Genomic DNA, 17,748 nt, shown 5'->3' on the forward strand with positions numbered 1-17,748 from the left:
TAACCGACCACGTAGGTCACTACGCCTAACCTCAGTCTTAACCGACCACATAGGTCACTAAGCCTAACCTCAGTCTTAACCGACCACGTAGGTCACTAAGCCTAACCTCAGTCTAAACCGAATAAAGCTCTTTGGAAAAGGTATACTACGAAATCAACATCTGCACGTTTGGGCGCCCCCTGGCAGGCCAGCCACAGTACTTTGACGTCAAGGTGTTGTGTTTTTTTGGGCGCCCCCTGGTTCAGGTTCAGCTTTATTTGTCATGTGTATAGATACAGAGTATAAATACAATGAAAATTATTTAGCTCAGAGCACTCTCAGTCTTACATACACAGGACATAAACAAACATCTATAGTGCAAGAACAAAAGACAAAAAAAACAGAATAAAGTGACAAAACAGTGCAATACAGTTCAAGGTCAGCTGTTCAGCAGCCTGACTGCCTGGGGGTAGAAACTGTTACTGAGATACAAGATTTGATGCTCTGGTAGAATTTTTTGGAAGGGAGTAGTTTGAACAGGGTATTTGCGGGATGGCTGGTCCAGTGTTGTGTGTTTTGGGCGCCCCCTGGCAGGCCAGCCACAGTACTTTGTGTTGTGTGTTTTGGGCGCCCCCTGTAGGCCAGCCACAGTACTTTGTGTTGTGTGTTTTGGGCGCCCCCTGTAGGCCAGCCACAGTACTTTGTGTTGTGTGTTTCTGGCGCCCCCTGGCAGGCCAGCCACAGTACTTTGTGTTGTGTGTTTCTGGCGCCCCCTGTAGGCCAGCCACAGTACTTTGTGTTGTGTGTTTCTGGCGCCCCCTGTAGGCCGGTCTCAGTACTTTGTGTTGTTTGTTTTGGGCGCCCCCTTTCAGGCCAGACACAGTACTTTGTGTTGTGTGTTTTCTGGCGCCCCCTGAAGGCCAGACACAGTACTTTGTGTTGTGTGTTTTCTGGCGCCCCCTGAAGGCCAGACACAGTACTTTGTGTTGTGTGTTTTGGGCGCCCCCTGCAGGCCGGTCCCGGTACTTCGAGGGCGAGCCGGCGGGCCTGACGGAGGGCGTGGTCATCCAGGACCTGGTCAAGGTGTTCGGTCGCTCAGACCGACCGGCGGTGGACGGTCTGAGCCTCCGCTTCTACGAGAGCCAGATCACCGCCTTCCTGGGCCACAACGGAGCCGGCAAGACCACCACCCTGTGAGTCTAGACCCAGACCCAGACCACCACCCTGTGAGTCTAGACCCAGACCCAGACCACCACCCTGTGAGTCTAGACCCAGACCACCACCATGTGAGTCTAGACCCTTACCCAGACCACCACCCTGTGAGTCTAGACCCAGACCATCACCCTGTGAGTCTAGACCCAGACCACCACCCTGTGAGTCTAGACCCAGACCACCACCCTGTGAGTCTAGACCCAGACCACCACCATGTGAGTCTAGACCCAGACCACCACCATGTGAGTCTAGACCCTTACCCAGACCACCACCATGTGTGTCTAGACCCAGACCACCACCCTGTGAGTCTAGACCCAGACCACCACCATGTGAGTCTAGACCCAGACCCAGACCACCACCATGTGAGTCTAGACCCAGACCACCACCATGTGAGTCTAGACCCAGACCACCACCATGTGAGTCTAGACCCAGACCACCACCATGTGAGTCTAGACCCAGACCACCACCCTGTGAGTCTAGACCCAGACCACCACCCTGTGAGTCTAGACCCAGACCACCACCATGTGAGTCTAGACCCAGACCACCACCCTGTGAGTCTAGACCCAGACCCAGACCACCACCCTGTGAGTCTAGACCCAGACCACCACCATGTGAGTCTAGACCCAGACCACCACCCTGTGAGTCTAGACCCAGACCACCACCCTGTGAGTCTAGACCCAGACCCAGACCACCACCATGTGAGTCTAGACCCAGACCCAGACCACCACCATGTGAGTCTAGACCCAGACCCAGACCACCACCCTGTGAGTCTAGACCCAGACCCAGACCACCACCCTGTGAGTCTAGACCCAGACCCAGACCACCACCCTGTGAGTCTAGACCCAGACCCAGACCACCACCCTGTGAGTCCAGACCCAGACCACCACCATGTGAGTCTAGACCCAGACCACCACCATGTGAGTCTAGACCCAGACCCAGACCACCACCATGTGAGTCTAGACCCAGACCACCACCATGTGAGTCTAGACCCAGACCACCACCCTGTGAGTCTAGACCCAGACCACCACCATGTGAGTCTAGACCCAGACCACCACCCTGTGAGTCTAGACCCAGACCACCACCCTGTGAGTCTAGTCCCAGACCACCACCATGTGAGTCTAGACCCAGACCCAGACCACCACCATGTGAGTCTAGACCCAGACCACCACCCTGTGAGTCTAGACCCAGACCACCACCATGTGAGTCTAGACCCAGACCACCACCACTGTGAGTCTAGACCCAGACCACCACCCTGTGAGTCTAGACCCAGACCACCACCATGTGAGTCTAGACCCAGACCCAGACCACCACCCTGTGAGTCTGGACCCAGACCCAGACCACCACCCTGTGAGTCTAGACCCAGACCCAGACCACCACCCCACCCTGTGAGTCTAGACCCAGACCCAGACCACCACCATGTGAGTCTAGACCCAGACCCAGACCACCACCCTGTGAGTCTAGACCCAGACCCAGACCACCACCATGTGAGTCTAGACCCAGACCCAGACCACCACCATGTGAGTCTAGACCCAGACCACCACCATGTGAGTCTAGACCCAGACCCAGACCACCACCATGTGAGTCTAGACCCAGACCCAGACCAGCACCCTGTGAGTCTAGACCCAGACCCAGACCACCACCATGTGAGTCTAGACCCAGACCCAGACCACCACCCTGTGAGTCTAGACCCAGACCCAGACCACCACCATGTGAGTCTAGACCCAGACCACCACCCTGTGAGTCTAGACCCAGACCACCACCCTGTGAGTCTAGACCCAGACCACCACCATGTGAGTCTAGACCCAGACCCAGACCACCACCCTGTGAGTCTAGACCCCAGACCACCACCATGTGAGTCTAGACCCAGACCCAGACCACCACCATGTGAGTCTAGACCCAGACCCAGACCACCACCCTGTCTCTGTTTGTACGTACGGCGCGTGTACGTCTGTAATCCACGTAACTCGAGAACCGTTCGCCCCACCGACTTCACATTCGACAGACGCGTCCCCCCCCCCGCCCCCCCCCCCCCCCCCGCAGGGGGGTGCAGTGCCCGGTGTCGAGTCGGTCGGACCCACGGTTCTCCAGAGCCGCCCAAAAAAGGCCTCGATCTGCCCGGGTTCTGGACAGGGCCCACTGCCCAAGGTTCCATATATAAGGGAGTTAAAGGACCACTTCACCACTTTTCAACCTATCTTCATATAATAGGTCCTCACTAATAATCATGAAAAAAATTGTGCGATTTGTTTCTACTCGGTCTGTGTCTCATAGGACGGCTGTGGGCAGTTCAGAAACCATATTTCAGTGACATCATCGATGGGGAATACAAGCTAATATAGAAACTGCAAGCTTTCTAGTCCTGAGAAGTTGCAATGCGAAAATGGAAGCCATCATTCTCACAATGATGGAAATCTAAAAAAAATTGTAAAACATTCTTGTTTAAAAATAATCTGCCTAATGATGATGTCACTGGAAGACGGTTTCTAAACTGTCCACAGCCCTCCTATGAGACACAGACAGAGTAGAAAAAAATGCCATTTTTTCATGATTATTAGTGAGGACCTATTATATGAAGATAGGTTGAAAAGTGGTGAAGTGGTCCTTTAATGTAATGGTTACTGACAGCCCTCTCTCCCCGTGGGACAGGAACATCCTGACGGGCATGTTCCCTCCCACCTCCGGGACGGCCACCATCTACGGCCGGGACATCCGCACGGACATGGACAGCATCCGTCTGTCCCTCGGCATGTGTCCCCAACACAACATCCTCTATAGCTAGTGAGTGTCTCTCTATATCTCTCTCTCTATCTCTCTGTCTCTGTCTCTGTATCTGTCTCTGTCTCTCTCTCTCTCTCTCTCTCTCTCTCTCTCTCTCTCTCTCTCTCTCTCTCTCTCTCTCTCTCTCTCTCTCTGTCCCCAGCACAACATCCTCTATAGCTAGTGAGTCTCTCTCTCTCTCTCTCTCTCTCTCTCTCTCTCTCTCTCTCTCTCTCTCTCTCTCTCTCTCTCTCTCTCTCTCTCTCTCTCTCTCTCTCTCTCTCTCTCTCTCTCTCTCTCTCTCTCCTCTCCCTCTCTCTAACAATGTCTTTTTAGCCAATGTAGACCTGATGCTGCTACTAAACAAAATGCCTCCTAAAACCTAACCTAAGGTTTCTGAAAACCGTCAAATTCTTGCTCATAATGTAAAACAAATAGCGGTAACTAATTTATCTTGCTTGTTGTATAGCAGCGACTACAGACTATTAGTTTGCCTCTTCTACAAAAATAAAAGTTACAAGCTACTGTCGCGCATCGCGTGCCAAGCTGTCACTCTCTCGGACGGAGGACAGTCTGGTGAGACCAGCAGTCGGTATAGGCCAATCAGAGGCAGGCGGTGCGTTACCGTGTCTATGCTCGGACGTAGAATAGAGCACCGAAGTCCTGACGTCACTTTCAGTAGAGGGCGTCAGTCCCCAGGTTCATTTTTTATTTGCATTATAATCCCCATAGGGGGATTTTAGATCTCTTCATATAAGAAATGCGTTTGAAAAATAAACCGACCCACCCGGCCTTTTCACTCATTATGGATATGAAGCATCGACTGAAGGTGGAAATGTACAAATATACCCAAAGAGTAACAAAATAAGCGTTAGAAACGAGTCAAATAACCCAGAGACTACATTTCCGGGTAGGCGGGGTGGCTGCATCTGCCCGTCGCACAACAGAAACTGAATGTTAATTACGTTTATTTGTATTTTTATTTTATTGATATTTAATGTTTCGTGGTTAGTACGAGTTGAGTCACCACCAGCTGAGCTTATGTCAGCGAGGAGTCTCAGGAACGCAATGTGTTGACAGCTGGTCGTGACGTATATTAGCAGCAACATTGCCTTCATATGTAGTTTCAAGGCTTTTGCGGCCACATTAAATCAATTTTCTCCAGAAACTGGCTGTATCAAATATGAATGGACATCATTAACGACGCACAGCCACCCCCCTGACCGAAAGGTAGAGGTGATCGGTTTATTTTTCAAACATAGTTCTTATATGAAGCGACCTAAAATCGCCCTATGGGGATTTCAATGCAACTAAAGAAATACATGAACCTGTGTACTGGCGCCCTCTACTGAAGGTGACGTCAGACTTCGCTGCTCTATAGATATACGCTGATAAAACAATGTATAGATAGATAGGTTGCACCATGAGGTCTAAATGGGTTTAACATTATGTGTGTGTGTGTGTGTGGTGTGTGTGTGTGCGTGTGCGTGTGCGTGTGTGTCTGCGGTGTCTCAGTATGACCGTGGCCGAGCACATCCTCTTCTACTCTCTGCTGAAGGGACGTCCGATCGCCGAGGCCCAGGAGGAGGTCGAGAACATGCTGCAGGACCTGGGCCTGCCCCACAGGAGAGACCAGATGTCCCAGAACCTCTCAGGTACCTCTGGGTCTGGGTCTGCCCCACAGGAGGGACCAGATGTCCCAGAACCTCTCAGGTACTGCAGGGTCTGGGTCTGCCCCACAGGAGAGACCAGATGTCCCAGAACCTCTCAGGTACTGTAGGGCCTGGGTCTGGGTCTGCCCCACAAGAGGCACCAGATGTTTCTGGTTACCAACTCTCCATCAATTAGCTGCATGGGGATCCACCTGGAACCCCCTCAAAGGACCACTGGTTGAAACCCACTGAGATAGAAGCATGATGATGATGATGATCACAGTTGGGGGGTCATGGGGGGGTCAGAGGGCCCTCATGGGGGGTCAGAGGGCCCTCATGGGGGGTCAGAGGGCCCTCATGGGGGGTCCCCAGAACCCATTTTGAGAATTCCTGTTTTATTCTAGTTGTCATAATTGTTTTGATTTAGTTCACTATTAATGCCTGTGACACACAGACGCACGCACGCACGCACGCACGCCCACACCAACCGTCTGGCTGTGCTTGCTCCAAGGCGGCATGCAGAGGAAGCTGTCCGTTGCCATGGCGTTCGTGGGCGGGGCCAAGGTGGTGATTCTGGACGAGCCCACGGCGGGGGTGGACCCGTACTCCAGACGCTCCATATGGGACCTGATGCTCAAGTACCGCACAGGTCAGTGACCTCTGACCTCTGACCTCTATACTCCATCTGGGACCACAGGTCAGTGACCTCTGACCCCTATACTCCATCTGGGACCTGATGCGCAGGTGAGCCAAATGACAAGGGCTTTCTGAAAACTTAAAGATAGCATTTGATACAGACTTATAGCATGTTATGTAGACAGCACTATAATTGCATTGTATGTAGCCATAGCACGTCATAGTACACAATTTTGTATAGCATAGTATAGTATATATATAGTTCATGTTTATAGTTTCATTATATAGATATTCCACTGTTACGTTCTTAACTCACGCATTTTTCATGATAACTACTTTATGTGATGTTTTCCCATGCTTTTTTGGTTCTTGCTTAATGTAAATCACTCTGGATTAAGAGCGTCTGCTAAATGCCTAAATTGTAAATTGTACAAGGTAGGCATTTATCAGAAGCTCTTAATCCAGAGCGATTTACAGTAAAGCAAGAACAACACATGACGATACATCAAATACATATCAATAGTCATCTAGGATCATTGAAGCAATTTTACACGAGAGGGTGTGGTTTAACGTGATTATTGCCACGACAGTGATGCGGTCAGGTCCGCAAGCATCACTGAAGTGGCAATAATCACGTTAAACCACACCCTCAAGTGTGGTTTTCTACCACAGTTACCCTTAAAACTAAGAAAATAGCTGAAAGATTATTATTTTCTTAATGACAGATGTAGTCAATAAACTAGCTAGCCTAGCCACCGAGTTTGCTCTCTATCTCTCTCTCTCTCTCTCTCTCTCCCCCCTCCCCCAGGGCGAACGGTCATCCTGTCCACCCACCACATGGACGAGGCTGACCTCCTGAGTGACCGCGTGGCCATCATCTCCGCGGGGCGCCTGCACTGCTGCGGCTCGCCGCTCTTCCTCAAGAGCTGCCTGGGGGCGGGGTTCTACCTGACGCTGGTGAGGAGGATGAGGAGCGACCCGCCCAAGGTAGAGAACAATTATTACCCATTCTGACCTGAGATCAGATTCATACGAGGTTTCCGCCGGACACACACTGGTCCTGATGAACCCATTCTGACCTGAGACCTGAGATAAAAAAATGTCAGTCGCTCTTCGATTTTTCAAAAATAGCAGACCTACAAGCTCGTATCGCGCCACTCGGTGGCGCGATATGAGCTTGTAGATCTGCTATTTTTAAATAGCTAAAGCATAACATGACGCTGACACCAAAATGGGTGCCCGGTCAGAATGGGTTAACACACTGGTGATTTTATAATCTAGTTAAATTTTTATATATCCCACCATTTCAATGTTTTTAATGTGATCCCATGGGCGCTATGCACTTCCTCTGCCAACCTGGGGAGGGCTAGTGGACAGACCTCATGCTTCCTTCTGTGCGTGAGGAGTCCAAGCTGGTCTCCTCACGAGTTTTTTCCCCGGCCGGACGTATAGCGCGTGGAAGGAACACGTTATTCCGACCAGTTCCTTTCCCCTCCATCAGGCACCCCGGCTGGCCAGGGGGAGGCAGTATAGAGACCAGTTCCTTTCCCCTCCATCAGGCGCCCCGGCTGGCCAGGGGGAGGCAGTATAGAGACCAGTTCCTTTCCCCTCCCATCAGGCGCCCCGGCTGGCCAGGGGGAGGCAGTATAGAGACCAGTTCCTTTCCCCCTCCCATCAGGCGCCCCGGCTGGCCAGGGGGAGGCAGTATAGAGACTAAGGAGACTAAGACTAAGGACCCTAGCCCTGTTTTTAGGACTCGAACTTCGGCAGGAATTTTCGAGCGATCATCCGAGCCATTTCTTTCTAATTAATTAATTTATCCGAGTGCTTTTAACCAGGCTGCAATTCAACACGATATACCGTGACACATTGTGAGCTTGTAGATCTGCTATTTTCAGCATGAAACTGAGTGTAAAACGGAGTACCACACTACGGTAGTTGATTTAGTCATGAAGACCAAGGACGGCGACTAAAACCATGACAACAAACAATGACCGCCGACTACCTTTTTTCACTGACGGAAACAAAATGAAAACTATAAGCTGCTGTGACCGTAACTAATAACTATAGCAATAGATCCTGCTTGCACGCTGAACATAGCAGATCTACAAGCTCACAGCTGAGCTTGTAAGATCTGCTATTTTCAGCGGGGGGGGGGGGGGGGGGGTTTAACCATAAATGGTAAAATGGTAAATGGTACATTTATGTAGCGCCTTTATCCAAGGCACTTTACATAGATTGTGCATTACATTCACCCATTCACACACACATTCACACACCTTTACATAGATTGTGCATTACATTCACCCATTCACACACCTTTACATAGATTGTGCATTGCATTCACCCATTCACACACCTTTACATAGATTGTGCATTACATTCACCCATTCACACACCTTTACATAGATTGTGCATTGCATTCACCCATTCACACACCTTTACATAGATTGTGCATTGCATTCACCCATTCACACACCTTTACATAGATTGTGCATTGCATTCACCCATTCACACACACACATTCACACACAGACGGTGGCGGAAACCATTCAAGGCACCAACCTGCACATCAGGAGCAATCAGGGGTTCAGTGTCTTGCTCAAGGACACTTCGACACTAACTCTGGGGGAGCCCGCAGGGATCGAACCGGGAACCTTGCTGAGCCACCGCCGCCCCTATGTTTACCATGTTTACAGGCTGTCCCATCCCCCTCCTCCCTCCCTCCCTTAGGTCAAGTGTGACTGTACCGACGACTGCAACTGCAAGTGCTCCAAATGTTCCACGTTCAAAGACGCCCAGGAGGAGAGTCCAGACAGACAGATGGACGGTGAGCATGAACAGCTTCCGTTGCTCCAGACTGTACGACGGAAGCATTTATATTTTACTCATGATCAGAGCTTCCGTTGCTCCAGACTGTACGACGGAAGCATTTATATTTTACTCATGATCAGAGCTTCCGTTGCTCCAGACTGTATGACGGAAGCATTTATATTTTACTCATGATCAGAGCTTCCGTTGCTCCAGACTGTACGACGGAAGCATTTATATTTTACTCATGATCAGAGCTTCTGTCGCTCCAGACTGTACGACGGAAGCATTTATACTTTACTCATGATCAGAGCTTCCGTTGCTCCAGACTGTACGACGGAAGCATTCATATTTTACTCATGATCAGAGCTTCCGTTGCTCCAGACTGTACGACGGAAGCATTCATATTTTACTCATGATCAGACCTTCCGTTGTTACAGACTGTATGACGGAAGCATTTATATTTTACTCATGATCAGAGCTTCCGTTGCTCCAGACTGTACGACGGAAGCATTCATATTTTACTCATGATCAGAGCTTCCGTTGCTACAGACTGTATGACGGAAGCATTTATATTTTACTCATGATCAGAGCTTCCGTTGCTCCACGGAAGCATTTATATTTTACTCATGATCAGAGCTTCCGTTGCTCCAGAATGTATGACAGGAAGCATTTATATTTTACTCATGATCAGAGCTTCCGTTGCTCCAGACTGTACGACAGGAAGCATTTATATTTTACTCATGATCAGAGCTTCCGTTGCTCCAGACTGTACGACAGGAAGCATTTATATTTTACTCATGATCAGAGCTTCCGTTGCTCCAGACTGTATGACGGAAGCATTTATATTTTACTCATGATCAGAACTTCTGATCATGATATTTTGGCTCAAACAAGCACTCCTATTTCCCTGTGGACTGTGATGTAACAGTCCGCAAAACAAAGCCGCTATTTCTTTTAAGTCATAAAATAAATGGCGAATTAACCCATTTTGGGGCGGGAACCCCTATTGGTGTTAGCATTACGTTATGCTTTATCTATCGAAAAATAGCAGATCTAGTACAAGCTCCTAGCGCGCCACTCAGTGGCGCGCTAAGACCTTGTAAGTCTGCTATTTATATAGAAGAACGACTGACATAGAAACATAACTTCTTCAGAAAACTGTCGTTTTCAAACAGATTTTTTTTTTAGAATCTGATCTCAGGTCAGAATGGGTTAAACACATAAGCGGTTTAGCGCGTTACGCAGGGAAGCTGTTCGCCGCCACTTTCCGCTTAACGACGTTCCTGTCGTCTGTGTCCCCCGACCGACGCGCGCCTCAGGGAACGTGGAGCGCATCACGTCTCTGGTCCAGCACCACGTGGCCGAGGCGCGGCTCCTCGAGGCCATCGGCCAGGAGCTGACCTTCCTGCTGCCGTGCCGCGGGTTCGAGCCCCGCGCCTACGCCAGCCTCTTCCGGGAGCTGGAGGAGACGCTGGGAGACATCGGCCTCAGCAGCTTCGGAGTGTCGGACACCTCGCTGGAGGAGGTGAGTGTTCTGACACCTCATTGGAGGAGGAGGAGGAGGAGGAGGTGAGTGTTCTGACACCTCATTGGAGGAGGAGGTGAGGTGAATCGGTCCCGGGGATTCCTCAAGGTCTCGCCGTCGCCCCTGGAGCAACATAATGTTCAGATGGCGGTCGGCTGCAAATTACATACATTGCTGTCGGGAGGAAACCTCATAACTCCATTTTTTTTGGTTTTTTGCATAAATCAGTGCTATTGAACACCCTTTACGTCTGTGTGTTGTTTCATAAATCAGTGCTACTGAACACCCTTTACGTCTGTGTGTTGTTTCGAAAATATTGAACCAATGGAAAGTAGTAAAAAGTGCTTTGGACAAAACCTCTTAACTCCAATTGGACCCTCAAAATGTCTGCTAAAACTAATCTAACTCCACCTCTCATGGAAGTATATGACAACATCTAAAGGAACGACACCAACTTCAATGCGGCACTATTGCTTTCGTGAAAAAATAATATTTTGGATGTATGAGGTTGTATCATTTTCGGCGTCCTTGACATGGAATAGTGTGAAAACCACTTTGACATTGAAACATGAGGTTTTTCAGAAAATGCATTTTGTAGAATCTGGTCTCAGGTCTAAGGAAATCCTTCTACATCCTCAATAGGCTTAATTAACATGAGTTGACTTAATTAACATGAGTTGACTTAACGTTCAGCTTGCTGTATTAATCTGCCCTGTATTAATCGTTATGCCATTTGTCAGTAAAAGTGTTTACTATGCAGTTTATCCTTTTAAAACGGGAATGTCCTCCTGTTTTGTAGATTTTCCTAAAGGTCACAGCGGAACGGGAAATCAACAAATGTTCACCAGGTGAGAAGAAAATTATGTTCTTTATGTGTAATTTATGTCGTGTTCCATCGGCGCCGCACACCGACGACAATAGCAGATCTACAAGCTCACAACTCGTCTCGGAGGCCATGCGTTGTGAGCTTGTAGATCTGCTAGATCTTGTAGATCTGGAGAGGGGTTGACAAGGCAGCGCGAAGCACCGCGTTGTGAGCTTGTAGATCGGCTATTTTCACTACTACTTGTTTTCACTACTTATTTTTTTTTGTCTTTGTTTTCATCTTCATAGATTTGTTTTGTTTTGTTTATTTCTTCATGAAATTACAAAAAGAAAACTTTTAGTATTAGTAAAATTCTTTTTTTTTTTTTTTTTTAAGATATTTTTTTGCGGCTTACGCCTTTTATTGGTTTTGTGAAGGGACAGACAGTAGGCTGACAGGAAACGGGAGAGAGAGATGGGGGGGGAAGACATGCAGTAAAGGCCGTGTCGGGCTCGGGAGTCGAACCCGCGGCACACTGCGACTGGATTACCAGTCGGGTGCCCAGACGGTTACGCCACCGCCTGGGCCGTAAAATCAGTTTTAAATTCATGAAAAAGAAAATGCCTTTTGGGGAAAAGTTTTTTCAAAGTGTTTTGAAGTAACAATCAAAAACAAAATGTGCTTTGCGTTCCGCTCTGTTCCGTGACCTATGACCTCTGCTGTCCTGCTGTGTTGTTGTTGTTGTCGTCATGCAGAGCTAGGAGGAGGGGGCGTGGCCCACGCCAACGGCCAGGCCCCTCCCCCCGCGGCGGCGGGCAGAGGAGGGGGGGTGTCCCCGGGGTCCCGTGAGCCCCCCTTGGCAGCGGGGGGAGGGGGCCGCGGGTCCCACCGGGTCAGGGGGCTGCCTCTGGTCGGCAAACAGTTCTTGGCTCTGCTGATCAAGAGGTTCCATCACGCCACGCGCTCACACAAAGACTTCTTCGCCCAGGTGAGGAGAAGAGGTGGGACTTTTCAGATGTAATTAATAAACGTGCCATGAATTTACCATGTATTTAACTTTTTTAATTTTTTCTTTCTTTCTTTTTTTTTTGACCGTTTCCACTAGATCGTGTTGCCGGCCACCTTCGTGTTCCTGGCCCTGACGTTCACTCTGATCGTGCCCCCGTTCGGGGAGTACCCCAGCTTGACCCTCACGCCCTGGATGTACGGCCCAGTACAGTTCACCTTCTTCAGGTAGAGTTCCACCCCCTCACCCCTCTGGATGTACGGCCCAGTACAGTTCACCTTCTTCAGGTAGAGTTCCACCACACCACCCCCTGGATGTACGGTCCAGTACAGTTCACCTTCTTCAGGTAGAGTTCCACTTCCACCCCCTCACCCCTCTGGATGTACGGCCCAGTACAGTTCACCTTCTTCAGGTAGAGTTCCACCCCTCACCCCCTGGATGTACGGCCCAGTACAGTTCACCTTCTTCAGGTAGAGTTCCACCCCCACACCACCCCCTGGATGTACGGCCCAGTACAGTTCACCTTCTTCAGGTAGAGTTCCACCCCCACACCACCCCCTGGATGTACGGCCCAGTACAGTGCACCTTCTTCAGGTAGAGTTCCACCCCTCACACCCCCAAGGAAGCTTTGAGAAGGAAGAGAAGTGGTCACGTGACTGGGCTGCGCCATGACACTTTCATGGACACTTTCATGGGAGCCGAACTCACAATGAATGCATGGCAGTGAATGGAGCCGGTATTATTTGCGCATTTGCGTATTATTCGCGTATAATACGCGTATGATTCACGAATAATACGCTACGAACGATTTAAAGGACAGCTTTAGTTTTTAACAAACAAGGTTCATGTTTTAGGTTGTTATTAGAGAAAGTAAAAGATTAGTGTTATTCTTTTTTTCATTTCGTTTAAGGGATTTTAGCTGTTTTTGACAGGGGCGGGGGCATTCGAGCATGGGGCTAAATATGTATTTTCTTACAACATTTTATAGCAATTTATTTTTTTATTATTTACTATAGTCCTAATAAACCCCAGGAAATTTCATCTGCCCACAAAAGATCACGAGTTCTACTGAATGAGCCTAAACCCACCACCGGAGCGGTGGTGGTCACCTCACCACCGGAGCGGTGGTGGTCACCTCACCACCAGAGCGGTGGTCACCTCACTACCGGAGCGGTGGTCACCTCACCACCGGAGCGGTGGTCACCTCACCACCGGAGCGGTGGTCATCTCACCACCGGAGCGGTGGTCACCTCACCACCGGAGCGGAGGTCACCTCACCACCGAAAATCCAGACTATGAATAGGCCTTGACTCAGTGAGTGAGTGAGTGAGTGACAGACAGTTTTCCTTCTCTGTTTGCAGTAACGAGCGCCCGTCGGATCCACAGATGAGGTATTTCGGAGAGGTGTTGCTGGACAAGCCTGGCTTCGGGGCTCGCTGCATGGCGGGAGAACCACTGGAGTGAGTCGTTGAAAACTAGACTAAACAATAAAACATTCACAGGTGACCAAAATGTGACTAAAACTAGACTAACACTAAAATATTCACAGGTGACCAAAATGTGACTAAAACTAGACTAAACACTAAAACATTCACAGGTGACCAGAATGTGACTAAAACTAGACTAACACTAAAACATTCACAGGTGACCAGAATGTGACTAAAACCAAAGTTAAGTTTCAGTCCAAAGACCTGGGGCTCCATTTCCGTCACCGCTAAACCCATTATCCCTGAACTTCTTTGCCTCTGAGATTTCTCGATAGTGTGATTTCTCATTCAGAAATGAGAAATAATGAGAAATGAGAAATAATAAGAAATGAGAAATAATGAGAAATGAGAAATGAGAAATAATAAGAAATGAGAAATAATGAGAAATGAGAAATAATAAGAAATGAGAAATAATAAGAAATGAGAAATAATAAGAAATGAGAAATAAGAAACAATAAATGAGAAATAAGAAATGAGAAATCGCACAATCAAGAAATGAGAAATGAGAAATCTCTCATTTCTCGCACAATTTCTCATTTCTCGCGCAATTTCTCATTAGTTTTCCTTCTTTCTCTATACGGTGAGCAAGTATTTTCCTGTCAAAGTTTCCCCGAAACAAAAGTAGAAATGTCCCCCCCCCCCCCCCCCCCCCCCACAGGGACTTCCCCTGCAACAACATCACCACAGGGTGGGAGATGCCCCTGGTGAGCCCCGCCCTGATAGAGATGCTGGAGGGTCCGGGCTGGGGGTCAGAGGTCAACCCGTCCCCGCCCTGCCAGTGCAGCACGCCGCGGAAGCTCACCATGCTGCCCGTCTGCCCCGAGGGGGCCGGGGGGCTGCCCCCCCCACAGGTGGGTGGGGTGGTGGGGAGGGGAGGGGAGGGGGGCTGCCCCCTCCCACAGGTGGGTGGGGTGTTGAGGGGAGGGGTGCTGCCCCCCCCCCCCACAGGTGAATGTAAAAACATTGAAATACTGCTGTCAACTTTCAAAAGTATAAAGCTAATGTCTCCTATATGGATATAGACAGAGCGTCGCAGTCCCGCCCCCTTTTCATGACGACGCCAGGACCAGGAAATAATTCACAATGCATTTTTACCCCATAGACATTTCAAAAAGTATTTATTTAACTATTTTAGCGCCACCTGGTGGTCACCAGTTTAGGCTTTGAGTGCCAATTCTCCCATTATAAAGAAAGAAAGAATTTGTAATTCTATTATGCATGTAATGTGCATGTCATCACCTGTACACCAGATTAGAGGAATTTTCTAAATATGGATGAAAATATATATTTATATTAAATGAAAATAAAAAAGGTTTTCTTTTTTTAATTCCCAAGGGAAGACGTCTTGTCGTCTGTGGCATCCGGTACTTAATTGCCAATTAGACGGGATAACGTCCCTGGCACTTAAACTGTTTTAAAGACCTTTTTTTTATATATATATATTTTTATCCCACGATTTTGTAACCCATTTTTCACCCCTGTGTCAATCATCTAATGTGATCCTGGGCTCTACACACCCTCCACCAACCTAGTCCCCATATATGGGGGACAAGGGGAGAGCAACGGACTTGAACTCATGCTTCCTTCATGCCTGAGTGTCCAAGTTGCTCCTTTACACCTGACAGGGGGGTCAAGTTTCCCTGGTTGGACGTAGCGCGTGGAAGGAACACGTTATTCCAACCAGTTCCTTTCCCCTCCATCAGGCGCCCCGGCTGGCCAGGGTTTTTTGTGAGGGTACCTACCCTAGGGGACACGGGGAGAACATGTGAGGGTACCTACCCTAGGGGATAATGGGGAGAACATGTGAGGGTACCTACCCTAGGGGACATGGGGAGAACATGTGAGGGTACCTACCCTAGGGGACACGGGGAGGATAACATGTGAGGGTACCTACCCTAGGGGACACAGGGAGGAGAACATGTGAGGGTACCTACCCTAGGGGACACGGGGAGGAGAACATGTGAGGGTACCTACCCTAGGGGACACGGGGAGAACATGTGAGGGTACCTACCCTATAGTGGACACGGGGAGAACATGTGAGGGTACCTACCCTAGGGGGACACGGGGAGAACATGTGAGGGTACCTACCCTAGGGGACACAGGGAGAACATGCAAACTCCACACAGAAAGGCCCTTTCGCCAACCCCGCCTTCGGGTAAGCTCCTTTGAATGGAATTTAATTGATATTCTGTGTGTTCTCCTGGTCCTCCCGGTTCTCCTCCTGTGTGTTCCGTCCAGAGGATCCAGACCACGGGAGATGTCCTGTTGGACCTGACGGGCCGGAACATCTCTGACTACCTGGTGAAGAGCTACCCTAGTCTCATCAGAACCAGGTATCTACAGTATATACTAGAGTCTCATCAGAACCAGGTATCTATATACTAGAGTTAGAACATTTATGACTACCTGGTGACGGGCCGCCCCAAAGTCCTCAGTGCATAATCCATTCCATATGTTGATCTGACCTCATCAAACCCTGTACACTCAAGACACGCTCCATATATGGCCAGTACAGAATTCATTCCATATGTTGATCTGCCCCCCCCCCCCCCCCCCCCATGCCAAAGCGCCAGCGCTTCCCCAGCAGTCTGCCGTCACCCAGGCTCCTCGTCTTACTGGTTAGATTAATGGAAAAAAGTAATTGATGGAATAAATGATCACTGTGGAAATAATCAATAGTTACAGGCAGCCCCTGTTGTCAAACTGTCAATCTGTCAATCTGTCAATCTGTCAGTCTGTCAGTCTGTCAGTCTGTCAATCTATCAATCTGTCAATCTGTCAGTCTGTCAATCTATCAGTCTGTCAATCTGTCAGTCTATCAGTCTGTCAATCTATCAGTCTGTCAATCTGTCAATCTGTCAGTCTGTCAATCTGTCAATCTGTCAATCTATCAGTCTGTCAATCTGTCAATCTGTCAATCTATCAATCTATCAATCTGTCAATGCATTTCATCTATTTTTTTCACAGCTTAAAGAGCAAGTATTGGGTCAACGAACAAAGGTAACACCATCAGACTGCATTTAGATTAAACACAAGGTGTTACTTAACACTGTTGTGTTTGTTTGTTGTTGTTTGGTTATTTTAGAGGGACAGAGCTCACACAATTATGAATGATTAAATAGCCAACCGTCTAGTTGTATTATACAACATTACTGTAACAAATATAACAACAATGAGGCTCATTAAAACAAGTTAAAATACAGTACAGGCCATCAGACGAAAGGTGGTTGCACACTGGGCGCGTTTTTTCGGAAAAACGATAGAGAAATGCCGCTAGAAATCCGAAAAAACACGCTCGGTGTGTGGGGGACCTTTAGACTTAGGGAATTAACATAAAAGAGAGCAAATATACACAACTAATTAATAGATGTTTCGGTAGGCTAAAGTATATGAGACAATAGCATACATATAATGACACATTATTTATTATTTGATGCATAAAGTGAGCAGTAAGAAGAAGAAAATCTATCCTTTCATAGCAACACCTTTACACTAACGTGGCACAATGTTGCCCTCTAGTGGCTGTGCTATGCAAGTGCAGCGGTGCCTGCCTGGGGCAGGTGAAGTGAAGCCCTGCATAATGTGTTCTTTAATAACCATTCTGGGCGGGAAGCCCTTTTGGTGTTTTAACTAAACATTATGTTATACTTTAGTTATTGAAAAATAGCAGACCGTAGCTCGTAGCGCGCCACCGAGTGGCGCACTACGAGCTTGTAGGTCTGCTATTTTCTTTTTATCGTAAAAATGCGGCACAAATCTTTGAATATATATTCTTTTTTCAGAAGCGTTTCAGAACGTTTTTAACTCAAATCTTTGCTTCTGAGGGGTTTCCTGGAACAAGATATTTTCAGATGGGGGTCGGTGGCCAATTACAG

At 48.5% G+C, this 17,748-nt stretch overlaps 1 protein-coding gene across 1 annotated transcript in view; it reads left to right on the forward strand.

The window, feature by feature from the left end:
- The window catches only part of LOC310867506 (retinal-specific phospholipid-transporting ATPase ABCA4-like), a gene marked incomplete at both ends in the record, with an annotated part of 107,595 nt that overhangs the window by 54,872 nt on the left and 34,975 nt on the right, over positions 1–17,748 (forward strand). Inside the window, 15 exon segments of the mRNA XM_083777620.1 lie at positions 992–1,172; positions 3,838–3,969; positions 5,464–5,603; positions 6,112–6,249; positions 7,045–7,223; positions 8,970–9,066; positions 10,370–10,575; positions 11,375–11,395; positions 11,397–11,423; positions 12,174–12,368; positions 12,486–12,613; positions 13,748–13,846; positions 14,532–14,724; positions 16,112–16,206; positions 16,841–16,873. Coding sequence (XP_083633746.1) covers positions 992–1,172; positions 3,838–3,969; positions 5,464–5,603; positions 6,112–6,249; positions 7,045–7,223; positions 8,970–9,066; positions 10,370–10,575; positions 11,375–11,395; positions 11,397–11,423; positions 12,174–12,368; positions 12,486–12,613; positions 13,748–13,846; positions 14,532–14,724; positions 16,112–16,206; positions 16,841–16,873 — 1,864 coding nt within the window.

The sequence above is a fragment of the Protomyctophum parallelum genome (assembly GCF_964188405.1).
Source record: "Protomyctophum parallelum genome assembly, chromosome: 12".
Classification (NCBI taxonomy): Eukaryota; Metazoa; Chordata; class Actinopteri; order Myctophiformes; family Myctophidae; genus Protomyctophum; species Protomyctophum parallelum.